The 14,154-nt window shown below is 36.9% G+C and overlaps 1 protein-coding gene across 1 annotated transcript; it reads left to right on the top strand.

Moving 5' to 3' along the window:
* Positions 1-214: 214 nt before the first annotated feature.
* LOC144355681 (uncharacterized) lies at positions 215-10,177 on the top strand. Its single transcript, XM_085497700.1, has 18 exons — positions 215-241; positions 777-899; positions 1,021-1,123; positions 1,353-1,364; positions 2,484-2,894; positions 3,529-3,954; positions 4,093-4,509; positions 4,838-5,251; positions 5,384-5,797; positions 6,142-6,294; positions 6,483-6,621; positions 7,263-7,327; positions 7,490-7,594; positions 8,481-8,591; positions 8,895-9,011; positions 9,303-9,410; positions 9,579-9,686; positions 9,769-10,177. Coding segments are annotated over exons 1-18 (3,255 nt in total). The 3' UTR covers positions 9,771-10,177.
* Positions 10,178-14,154: the final 3,977 nt, after the last annotated feature.

The following is a 14,154-nucleotide window of genomic DNA, read 5'->3' as shown; positions in this document are numbered from 1 at the left end:
AGTTGGCTTCTTTCGAAAGCCCATTGTGAGAATTTCACCCAACCTACGGATAAGCTTAAAACACAATGAGGATTCAAAAAAAGGAAAGTAGTCTGGTGTGAAATTTGTCTTTGGAAGTAGTTATAACGGTGTAGTCATCAGTTGTGTACACAAGACATTACTTTTCTTGATATCAAACTGCCACCACTCTGCCTACCGTGGACGTCACGCAAGTATGAACAAATGGACGGATACTACCGAGGTAAGTACTTTGTATACGAGTATAAACATGAGTCAGTAAAACAATGTATGATGTCATCAACGACTTGTAACTACGTATGCTTCATTATATATGTAATCTCACGAATATTGTCAAGTTTCAATTTGGGAAGGGGGTAATTTCTATATATATATTATCAATTTCTTACTTATCGTTGTTAGTTTTTAATTTGTTCTATAAGTGTAACGTGTTAAATTTCACTGCGTATACAAACTGGCATCCCATTTCACGTATGTTCATATGATTACGGAAGTGATCACTTTTCGCAAATAAACAAATGTATTTCCCCATCTCCATAGCAACGATAATACCGTTTAAGTACAACATTGTATTCCACTCAGTACGTGCCAGCTCCAGGGTATGATATGTTTCATCATAGACATTAGAAAAGAGGTCTATGGTTTCATCAAAACATTAGATCTCAGTGTACTCACTTGATTTGCCAACACTTATATATGAGTGAGTGTAGATCTGAGTAATTGCTACTTTATAACTATTTAGTATGCGTCTTCCATAGGGTGACAGAACAGTTACACCGAGAGAGGTTAACATATCGGCGAACAATGCTGATTCCAGAGCTAGTTACCTAAGTTCAAAACCACAAGCTGAAAAAGTAGACAACTACCCTAAGGTACCTCACGTATGAAAATTAAAACTATGGTTGATTATCACTAATAATAAATACATAAAATGTGAATAACTTGCAAAACATTTCTTACATCATCAGTATTATATCATCAGGATATTGTATTTCAATACAGGTAATTACGAATGAAAGACGACATTCGAAGAAGGCTGTTGTAATATTAGGGACACTGGCATTATTTGCTCTACTAGCATCAATAGCAGGAACCTTATACCTACGTGAGTTTGATTTGTTGTCGAAGAAAAGGTCTATAATCCTTATGTAAACACATTTTACGCGATACTAGAATACAACGAATAAATGCAATATAAAAACGTACACAGAAGTACGCTCAAAACAATACAGTATTGTGTGTTTGTATCGAAGGCATAATTTAATGTGCGATAAAGTAGTTCGGAATTTTACTTACTATACTCTGACGAATATTTATATTGATCTTTGTTACAGTACTCTGGAAAGGTAAGTTTATGTCTTATTTTATTGTGGGAGGATTGTGTCGACTACATACTGTGATTGTATTTTTTTGTTATCTAAATAGATTGGGGGGCGCTGGACACGACTGGACATCAACTCCACCCACAGTCTTTCGCAAATTACAGCATAACACTATGTTATTACGAAATTTAGGTGCATAATTATTTACAACATTCAACAATACAATGTGTATATCATTTGAAAGAAATGTGATAAGACTAATCACTCATCATCACTCTACGGTGGTCAAGATATCGCATCATTTTCTAAAATTATAAATTGAATAATGTATTTAAGTTTAATGTTACTAATATACTGTTCTGTAATTCGATAAAACATGATAATATGAGTAGAGTACTATTAATAATAACCAGCCTCTGGAACAGCGAATTTTTAAGTAAGCAAGCTGCTACGACAATTTTACGAATAGTTTTAATAAACCGTGGAGGTAGAGAGTCTATTTTTACCTCCATGAATAAACTAAGGTCATGTTCGATAGTCCTACATTGTAAGGACGGTGATTAGACTGACAATAATAATTATGAAAGAGAATTTATTAGGAAATAAATAAATAGCATGGTAATATTAGGCGAAACGCATTCCTAGCGGTGCCCCGTTATCAAGAATATGAGCAGCGTGGAGTCTTTTATTTCTCAAAATAACCCGAAAAGTATAAATGTGGTAGCTTGAGAAGAAAGTAAATCGGCAGTGTTTTAAGTGCGTTGTAAACGCCATTTCAGTTTATACGCGTAGAACATTCACGACGTTCAAAACAATTGGCCACAAATAGCGACAAGTAATTTTCTAGATTGAAATAAACAGGATTTATCAACATGCAAGAATCATGGTAGGTATGTTGTTTAAACAATACATACACAGGTAGGAAAACATTGATTATTTTGATTAATATTCGTAAACATATTCGTATGTTCGTGCACTGTTCTCAAGCACTCTCCTGTTACCGTCTAATAAGACAACTCGTTCATCTTCTTGTACACGTAGTACTGGTTGACCAATTAGAATGTGGCGTTTCAATAACTGGCAGTGCACGGTATTATTGGTACCATATCTTAGTCTTAATTATATTTTCTTTTTTTTCCACAGGATCTGTTCTGATTTCAGATGGTACCTCTCATGTCGGGGAGAACAACCAGGTGGTCATGGGAGCAGTGCATACGTTAGAGGTTGATGTAGTAATCAGTGTGGCAACAGGAAGTGATTCTATATCTGGGAAAGCCAATATGCTTTTCGAAATGCATGCATACCTGATGAGCTCGGAGAATAGTCAGATTACTGACAAGGTGTCTGCACGCATACACAATGGAGAAATTACTGTTTCGGCGGCAAACAGCCCTGTCACGTTGTCTGGCATAACAGCAAACATAGACCTGAATGGGTTAAGTTGTGAAATTTGGGATTTCTTATGTGTCGATATATCTCCGACTGATGGTGCGGGATGGATTTGGGATACCGTTAGCAAGATTACGGCATGCTCAGCAGTAGACGAGTGTTTGAGTAAGACTTGGTTTTATCTTGGTATTGGTGTACAACGTGTTCTAATTTAACATCAAGTTTTCTAAAACCGCAAAGTTAGTATGTTCAATTAGGAAATCGACTATTTTCTGTGTGTTCGGTGTTGAGCAATACTATTTTATCAGATCTCTTATCATCTGCCTCTGAAATATACTAACTTGGCGGTTTTAGAAAATAACAAGTTATTTGGTTTAAGTTAGTTGCACTTTAAGTGAATTTCTGGAAGTAGAAACAGTATAAGGACAATAGTTCTCGGTTCTGTTTGACAGTGTAGTTTTTTTAGCTTGCAGATTATCAAACATTTTTTCTACATGCACTGGGATACAGAATACTAGTAGTTTACAGTCATCAGCCACGCCAGGTAAAATTAAAACTCGTCTCCAGAGGAAAAACGCTTAGAAACGTTTCATCACAGATAGATAGAGGGACTGTGGTTTCATACATTCTTTTATCGTCTGAATAATCTAAGCGTCCTGGATGTTATCAGATCAGAAGCAAGTAATGTCAATTTAAGTTTAATGTGATCGTTTTTGACCAATACCATTGGCTGTTTCATACTTGACGGATAATTATATATATAGAACATTAAATACAAACCGCCAATCTATAATTGCAGGCCAGATTACACCAAGTAATATACAACCTAGGGGATACGATGGAGATGTGATCACAGTTATGGGCATTGTGAATAATATAATACTTGACATTACTATTGATACTGACTACGGTACTGCAGAAATATCGGATAACCTGGATACCCTCATGACTATAGTTGCGTTCCTGTCTCCTGATATGATTGGTTCAAGGCAGTTAGCAAGACATGATATCCCGCTAGGACATGGCCTTGTATTTATCTCGCCAGAAAACTCGTTTATAATTCAAAGTTTATTAATACGGGATTGGAATCTAGATGGTATGTCGTGTGTTGATACCCCTTTCCTTTGCACGGGCATTTCACCCGCTAACGGCGCTGGCTGGTTTTGGAATAATGACGGGCGTGGTCAAACAGAAGTGGGATGTACTAAGATCGACTTTTGTAGAAGTGAGTGAATAATATTGGATTTTCTACCATAATTTTACGCCATCGTCACCAACTTAACGTACGTTACGTAAAATAGGTTGCCGTTGTCCATTGAGTTGTATTGTTAATATTAATAAACACGTACTTCTAATTTTATAGATCAAATTAATTCAACGGAAATACAAGTCGGTGCATTGGAACCAACAGGGTTTGACATCACAATGGGATCATACGACCCAATAATGGTAAATGTAACTTTACAAACTGGGTTAAACACAGCAATCATTCAAGATGATCCAAATGACTTGTTCTTGTGCGAGTATTACTTCAAGGACAGCGACCCCGGGCAGACATTTTCGCCCAGAGAAAACACAAGTACATTACCTTATCAAACAGTGGAGGTCAAACCGAATGCCTTGACAACATTTACATTTAAAGTCATATACGATTTGAGCAACATGAGTTGTTCGTCCTTCGTATATATATGTGTACGCATTTATCCGTCTGAAAGTAGCAATTGGTTTTACAGCGAAGGTAGTATATACAGTGGTTGCTGCTTGGTGGAACATTGCGATTGTGAGTGTAATTCTAATTACATCTTTGGTGCCGACCTTTTGTAACCATATTTGATTTGATTTTAATGTACTGCATCTGTAATTGTGTGTATTTATTTGCAAAGTGAGTAGATGATTTGAGTGAAAACAAACCACTATGACATTCGCAAAAAATCAAATCAAAATTGGCAGGAGCTCTAGTTTATTGAAACAACACATACACATGTTACGTCTTCCTTGTTTGATATTATTCACGGAATAGTATCTTGCCTTGTTCCCAGTATATACATTTATACTATTCACTTCCTAATGGTTAGTTTTCACAACAATATTTATGTTTTAATTACCAGATCAAATCAACGGTATAGTTAGTGTGGAAAGTATGCCTGGACCCGTAACCATGGGAATGAATCTCCCGATTTCAGCTATCATTACCATGAACCTAGGGTGGCCTACAGGAATGTTCTCCGGTGAAACAACATCACTTTTTGACTTCCATGTTTACTTGGCGGCTGATGAACGCGGTAACGTGTCGTACACAGAGGCATCGGCCACCGCGATTGCACCCAGCAATGTTGGTGTTTGCGCTGAATGTGTAATCGATGACATCGAAATACATACATTAACTGGATATGACTTGTATAACGTAGGGTGTCACCAATACCCATACTTGTGTGTAGCCGTGTCCTCTGCCGACTACGATACATGGCGGTGGGATAACGATAGCAACAAGACGGCATGCACGTATGTACCGGACTGCATCGGTAAGATAATTGCATTTACTAAAATCTTACAATGAAATTTAATTTCTGAAAAACAAGGTAACTCTGTGCTCATATATTTTAATATCTTTCATACGACGCCTCCTTAACTATGGTTTTTGTTTAATTATATAGCTGTGATTGATATCATATCCCATTCTATATCACCGACGACTCATGACGTCATCATGGGAGTGGTTCACACTTACAGCAAAGGAACGGCCAACTTTACAACCGGCAACTCGTTCACGGGCAGATTATCGGGCAATATGATGGATCTATTTGATTTCATATATACTGCTTATGACATCGATTCAGGGAGTGCCACGATGGGAAAGGCTGTATTTGATAACACTTTCATAGAATTTGGACCCGGGGAAACAGTGACTTTTACTTCTATAGAGGTAACTATGGATCTGTCTAACTCTCTCTGCGAGATAGAAGACCTTTTCTGCTATGAGATACGGCCCAAAGGTAATTCCAACTGGGCGTGGTATGGTGATGTGACTGCTGTATGGCCGTCGTGTGGCCCCTTTACGTCCTGTAGAAGTAAGAAACACCTCTCACCTCCGATAATATCAATCACAAGCCGAAGCAAGTGTTGTTGTTATTACCCAATTTGTGCCATCTATCACGTTGGTTTTTTTATCTAGGCACTCCATAGAGGTCTGGTCTAGTATAACTATACTCATACAACAATTAGTTAATTTCACGTGCAAATGATATAATGAAATAGAATAAATATAGTGAAATAATAATGATAATAGGAAAAATTATCACGGGCATCTTCCCAATCTATATAATGATAATTATTAAAAGCACTCTTATATTTGTATTAGAAAATGTGGTCTCTGAACGATAGTAAACATATTGTTTAATTTGTGTTATTTTAGATACTTACCGGTATGGAACCGCAGTGTGGGGAAAACTCTCGTGGGATGATGCAGCTGCAGCCTGTGCAGCCATTGGAATGCATCTACCGATGTTTCCTAACCAGCATGAATTAGACAATTACAGCAGATTGTTGTGGCGTTTGAATGTACCAGGTGTGTTCAGTCTTATTACGGAATGCGATGCCACACTATAGAATTATATAAACTGTTGATTCAATCAATGGCATTTAAGACAATAGCATTTATTTGAACCACATTGTTAATGTAAATGTTTTGTATGTAAGATACACAAAGAAAACTTCATTTCAAGTAAGTGTACCCAATTATTCACACACTTACAGAGGAAACATGGATCGGTGCAAACGATAAAGCCAACGATGGCGACTGGGTGTTCGAAGATGGATCCGCTGTATTGCCGTATGCATGGCATACTGGAGAACCAAACAATGCTTACGGTGTTGAGCATTGTGCTGTTATGAAGTATGTGACGACACGCTTCATAAATTAATGTGTTAGATAGGGTACAGGATATTGGTATTGGTATTTACTTATTATTATTTAACTAATCACACATGAATGATGGTCAACTATTGAACTTCATATTCAGTTTGATTTAATGATCGATCAATTGATTGATAGATTGGTTGGTTGATTTACTGAATAGTCTATTGAGTCTAACCGTCGCACAAAATTATATATATATATATGATATGAGTATCAGGCGTAGATTCGTAGTAAAATCATATTTTCCCCAAAACTGGGATATATTTAAAAACTGATATATAACTGTTTATGTTTTGAAATGAACATCAATATTCTATGTTCTTTAAATGGTAGATGGTAAAATTTTATTTTCGATGATTTTTTTATCATAACGACATTGTAGATTATACCAAGTGTTTGAAAACAACAACACTCAAAGATCCGAAACAGTTTTAAGCCGTGACTGAATATGAAAAGAAACAATAATATTTGTACTCGCACATAATGTTCACTGAGCTAGTCACTGCCATAATGCGTACTAACCAAATGCCTACTAATCAGCATCATTTTCTTAAATGTTTCATAACTGTCAATCAAATAAACTATATATATCTGATTATGTCATTGCTTCCCTGTAGACTGTCCATGACGTGGAACGACATAGTTTGTAGTTATGAAAAGTATTATTTCTGCCAACGTGCAAGTATGAATTATTTTGTATTTCTTTACATACTAGTACATTCCTACCTAATGGTTTTTATATTTGAATACATGTAGATGTATTGCCTTTGACAACATGTTAGAAGAAGCACCGATATGCATTATGTCTGATTAAAAAAAGTCATTATTTGTTTATGATTTCTAGTGCCGTGTACGCCCGATTTTACATGTGACAATGGTAAATGTATCTTGGAACGATTTGAGTGTGACTTTTATGACGACTGTGACGACGCTACAGATGAAATACATTGTGAGTTCAAAGATGTAACATCATCAGCATAACACTGCGCATTTGTATGACGCGGATCATGTGATTTACTCAATTGTAAATATTGGCACGTTAATGATTAATGATATTGTTGAATTATGGACATCAGCATTACCTTGTACGAAGTGCATGAATGTCCGTTATTAAGGTAGAGATGCAATTTACCTGAAAGGCATTTTAATTAGTTAATTAGGAAACCAAGATGACCTCCCTTGTCCACAAAACTATATATTTTCGAAGAGCTTATTGTATGATTTTTTTTATGGACACTGTAGTTTGAAATATGCACAAAAATGTGCTTTTTTGGTCAAAAGTGATTTAAATATATAGCTTCTAAACCATGCTTCTGTTTCCTGTCAAAATTGGTGTATGGATACATCTGTTTACTATGAAGAAAGTGTCGTCTTGAAAACTGTCTACCAGTTGTCAACTTTGCAGGGCAGCAGCTCAAATTTCACTATTTCAAGTTTAGGCATAAATTAACACCTAGGCTAGTTTTCTGTACGATTGTTGTAACACTGTTCAACCAAAAACAATGCCCCGACAGCGTTTTGAAGATAAACACATTGTCAATCATTTGTGAAAATTTCAAAATAAAAGGTCAAAGCGTCTAGGAGCAATTTATTTATTTATAATGTGCACTAAAATTTGCATAACAATTCACTCAGTAAGAAGTTTGCTAACGCTCATAATTAAAATGGCTATAACAGGTTTATCATACCCAAGACTGTTTGGATAATACAAAGCAAAACAAAAAAATAACTGCCAAGTGCCCACGAACCTGCATCTCTACCTTAAATGTTCAAATGAATGTGTTTTAATTTTATGTGTTCTAATCCACAAGACAATTTGTTATATTGTTCACTAGGCGATTGTTATCCAAACTATCATTGTGGAAATGGAATATGCGTGGACGCAGACAAATTCTGTGACGGCAAAGTGGACTGCGATAACGGAAGCGACGAGAGCGACTGTAAATGTAAATATGCTAAAATATTACATGTATTATTATTAATCTAAACTAGTAATACTAAGAACCTAATGAAGTGATTATATATGAATACAGCAATTGTTTGTTTAAATAATTCGCATTGTATTTCAATAAAACCCCAATAAGCAAATAGCAACTGAACAGTTGTAAAAACAGTGCATAACACTGCATTAACTAATGTTATTGAGAATTGCCGTTATATACACATATATTAGAAGGCAGTGCCCGTTGTATAAGACTTAGCTGTATTTGTAATCTGTAATTGTAAATTGTAATTTTGTTTATATGTAGACATTCCTGTTTCCGATTGCTATCCTGGTTTCCAGTGTGATAATGGGCAATGTATTGTGGCGACATGGAGGTGTGATCAGTACGACGACTGTCCGTCAGCTGAAGACGAAGACGGTTGTGGGTAGTATTGATAAAATATCATGAATATTCAGAAATGTACAATATGAAAAGTAGACACAACCAACATACTTTCACAAAATTCATTCACGTTAATAAATAATGCAACAACTATCGAATCATATATTCATGAATGACCAGTCACTCAATGATTCAGTGTATTTACAATTGCAAACTGACAAATGGGAGGAACTCAATGCAGATATACTAATCTGTAGACGAATGAGACATGCTTAATCAATCAATCATAATGTATTCAATCAATGAATCAACGAATTCATATCTTGCAAGGTCCGTGTTCTGGTTTCAAATGCCTCGATGATGATACATGTGTAAACCTATTCTGGATATGCGACGGCGCGGCTGATTGCGGTGACGGAAGTGACGAATTGGACTGTGGTATGTATGCAAATAACAGTCTGTTGTTAAGCGACAAATTTGATACCCAAACAATCGAGAGTTCAGATCTACAGACACCACGTCATATGTATTTTTTTTCAGTTTCAAACTCGTATAAATTCTGGTCATTGTAAGGTGAAATAAATATTACTCAATTTCTTTTTTTAGCCAACATTTGTCCAGGAATGCTGTGCGCAGCAGGTAACTGCATTCCATCCAGCTGGGTTTGCGATAACTTCAATGACTGTGGCGATAACTCTGATGAGTTAAACTGCTGTGAGTATGACAGTGTTATTAAATTAGACATTATTTCAGGATTGAATCTCTGAATAATTAATGTTAATGTTTTGTATTTCAGAATTATATGCCAGATGACCTCTTGGATTTACGTGTATCCTCTACGAAGAACTCTATTACTCAGAGGCATACATCTTTCTATTATATACTTATGTAATGTAAATTTATATTTTTTTGTATCTTATTGTAAACTTTCATATTATAATATAAGATTATTTCGTTTTTGCGTTGTGTAGGCAAATTGTCGAGAACGATACATTCGTGTTCACAATAAATTCAACACGATTCACTTAAAAGTGAAAGCAACTGTTAGCGAATATGTTATTCAATTAAATATACAAATGTTTCTGTGTGTTACCAATTCGTCAAGCAAATCTATTTGGAAAGTGTGTGATCAAGTTCATTGGGACTTCTATCTATAAATGCTTTATGAGATTTACTGACTAAAGTAAAGTGACTGTTAATTGATGTACTTCCCTCGTGATATAGTATTCAATCTCGTTTATTCAGCGCCCATAACTTTGTTGATGGAGATGGTGGTCAGTATAGCATAAAGAATTCACCTCTGAATGTTCATCAAAAGCATAATGCAGAGAAATTCGATTCAGTGTCTGAAAGCAAAGCTAGGCACAATAAAGGACGACTAACTGTACTGTTTTTTTGGGAGGGGGCAAGTATCTGGGATATCTGGGATGTGCTGATGATCAGATTGACGTCATAGGTGACGTTTAAATTGCAACACTCTATACCATGTTAGGGGGCAGAATAGGTACACTTGTGACAAAGACAACTCTTTCTTCAAATATACATACTCAGGTTTGCAACTATACTACTTTTGACCCACCTGAAAACCAGCCAAAGCTAATTGCTAATCTAGAGGCTGACCTGTTTGTTGGGGGGGTGAGCTGTATCACTGCTATTGCATGTACTTAATCACACTTATTGCAGTGAACAAAAGCTACATATTGTAATATTGGACATGCAGATTATAGTACAAAACATGACAAAGTCATTACAGATGCTGGAGAGAGTGACAATGACACTGGTTGCAAACAATAATTATAGTAGTACCAATAAGCCATTCTCCAAATATCAGTAGTGAGAAAAATATACTGACAAAGTCGATGGAAGCGAAACATCACAAACCCCCACAAGGGAGTCAGACCAGGTGCACGTGTAGGCTAAGCATCTGCTGCTGGCACGCCACACCCGCCGCGATGTTCTGAAGTCATGTCAGGGAAAAATGTCAAATCAAGTTTACTGGACAAACAATCACACTAACATACATCAATCAACAAACAAATCTGCAATCAAGTTTCACCCAAGATGGCGCCTCCACCTCGCCGACTGTCAATGCGCATGCCTGAACCCTGAAGGTGGCTGCATCCAGAAAGTCTAAGCGGGAGAAACAGAGATTTGCTTATATAAAACCATAGTACCATAAGGGAGGAAGTCCAGGCTGCTGAAAATCATTCACATAAGTATACGGCAAATGCTTCATGAATACCTTGTATTGTAAGTATTGGTTGGTACCTCTATATTAACATGTGCATGGTCGCACATCTTCTACAGAATTAAGACCACCTCCTGCTAAACATTTAGAAGTAAATGCGATGATTATGTCTACTTCTGATGTCACCAAGAACCTGTGCCTCAGCTTCCTGGTTTTTATACACCATCTTTTCGCCAAAAAGACTATGAGATTGCTTCAATTGTCCTTGGGACGGCTATGACAGGACTTGTGATCAACAAGATGGTAATTAGGAGACTCATCTGTTTACTAGAATACTTCCAATGATATAATGCTTTCAAGTCTGTACTACAGTAAACTGTTCTAGAGGCTACTGTGTGGGATTTACAACCATCACGATCCTTGTTTCTGGACGATGTGGATTAGACATGGTTAAAGTAGCAGGCCGTTTGGAAGATCAATTTACCTGTCTCATGACACGTTTTCACTCCTAATATTTTATACCTGGCTGATCTCTGTTTTATGCCAACTGAAACTGAAGCTTCTAAACATTGAAATGTGCTCTTACAATGGTAGACGTGGCCTAACATTTCAAGTAAGATTAGCCTGCCTCAGGTTGTTTACTAGTGTTAACCTTCCAATCAGCTCATCTGTGAGGGTCACAGATTTTGCCGTAAGCTAGGGTATCAACACCATTATTGGTTATTCAACAATTCTTGTTGAAGCTAGACAGCGATACTTTGCCTGAGGATGTTGTGGCACATATAACTAATCAAGACGAACGTGCATTTTCGTGACATACATTCTCACACCTTTGATGTTTTCTCCACCAGCCTCGCATATTGGGCCATTCTTCATTTAGCCCAACACCTGTGTAGGAAATGCCCTTTGGGTTGTCAAGATGCATAATGGTGGTCATAGCACCAAGCCATGTTCGTGTAGACATATTGTAGATTGTCAGTGCCAATATTTATGGTCTGAAAATGCTCCCCATACAAACCCTTCACCTGGTTATAGTAGAGGTCGTTCATTACTCATGCTCATAGTCACATATACAGGCCGCTTAAGACTAAATGACTTTTATGTTATCACAAAGCAATAATCAAATATATTGTCTCATGAAAATACTTGGTTTTCTATTTTCACGCACAATCTTACAAACCACTCCCTGGTTTTCATGTACTCATATGAGCAGATACCCTTCCACAGGAGCACCATTCAACCTTCTCTTTAAGGCACATACTGGGTTGTACTCCTGAAGGTCTCAGGTCAGTTGGCATTTACCAACTTGTCAAGAGGAGCCAATATAAACTGGACACTGTTGATGACACACAGCTGCCCTGGAGAGAAGGAGATGTACTTATCTGTGTACAATGCAGGACATCCTACTCTCTTTGAGAGAGTCTGCGTCACGATGTGAGGGTCATATCCGCTCAGATGACTGGAATGTCTTTAGTTTTGGAATTCAACCCCAGCTTAAGGTTACAGACATTGTGGGTAGTACATTTCCAATGATGTGAAGTTGTAAGCAACACTTGAAATGTTTGCGCTTTTGACAACAGCCGATTGAGATCCTTCAGCCAGGTGTATCATGCTTATGTTTGATGAAGATAGGTAGGGAGCATAGATCCTTGTGCAATCGCGGTCATCCTTATCAAATGAATGTATATGTTTATATGTTGCAACTTTCTAAATAGTTTTTTTTTCATTTACTAATTCTATTATAATATTAAGGTGATATTTTTATATCTTTAGGGGTTCTTGGGTTCATTTTAGAGGGCTCAGGGGACATTTTGATTATGGGTTTTCTGATTGGGTTGTGGCCTGCCTGGATGGGTGGGACAGGCCTTAGTGTCGACAATGTTCGAGTCACCCATTATCTTTACTAATTCTCCAGATAGAATTCATTAACGATGTCACTAACGATGCCACTTTATCCTGGAACGCCAACAGTGAGACAACTTCTACCTGGGTACATTTCTGAATATTTCGTTGTGATACCATACCCAAATGACTACCCCGAGCAGACAGTTATGGCCCAGAGTACACACAGACGAATTACAATCAACAAAAAACTTGTTACCTATCATAGACCGATCAAGGTTTCTCATTAAATTGCACATTTACTTACGAATAGAATGCTAAGCCATATTGTACTTTTTCCATACAAAATCCCGGGTAACGATAAGATACCAATGCGATTACCGAAACCATAAGCTAATAATTAATATATTATATATAATTAATTGCGTGATCGGGAAAATATGAGACAAATCCAAAATTTGGACCTTATTTTATTGAGCTTAATCCAGAAACATTTTTTTTCTTGTTAGCTCCATGAAGACATCACTGTATTTATTTCTAGTCAAACAATATTAGGTTAATATAGGATTTCCAGATTATATCTACGATTAACAAACACTGTGTATTGAAGTTTAGACATAATGTAGTGGTGCTAAGTCTGAGATTGTTCTATTGAATGTGACCAATGTCCAGACATTTTGGCGCTGTTATTTGGGTTTCTGAGAAAGGACACAGATGGTATATCCTGTTACGTTTTTCATTGATATACAAGGTTTTTAATAACATACTGAGATACGGTGTGATAGAAAATGCTACTAGACATACAAAACATACACATACCAATGTGATTTGGCTTAATCGTACAACATGGTCTGAAAATAAAAAAAAGTTTGAAATGACATGACTTGGACAACGCAATAATGGTGTGTGTTAATCGTAGTTTAAAGGGTGGTAGTCGTCGCGCCGCGCATGTGCGACATTTGTGAGTTGCTCGTTACCAAGCCTAATTGTACATCAACGCAGAGTGGTGAGCCGTACTGAACCGATCTATCGGTCTTCGATCCAACTCTCTCGACCGTCTACTCTGCACTCTCTCTCTCTCTCCTGTACACTCCTAACTCTGACTTCACTAACTGTCCTAACTCGTAAAGTTCCATTATGGGATGTATCGTG

Source organism: Saccoglossus kowalevskii, chromosome 1 (genome assembly GCF_978046115.1).
Source record: "Saccoglossus kowalevskii chromosome 1, keSacKowa6.1, whole genome shotgun sequence".
NCBI classification, from domain to species: domain Eukaryota; kingdom Metazoa; phylum Hemichordata; class Enteropneusta; family Harrimaniidae; genus Saccoglossus; species Saccoglossus kowalevskii.
This window is presented reverse-complemented; position numbering and strand designations above follow the sequence as displayed.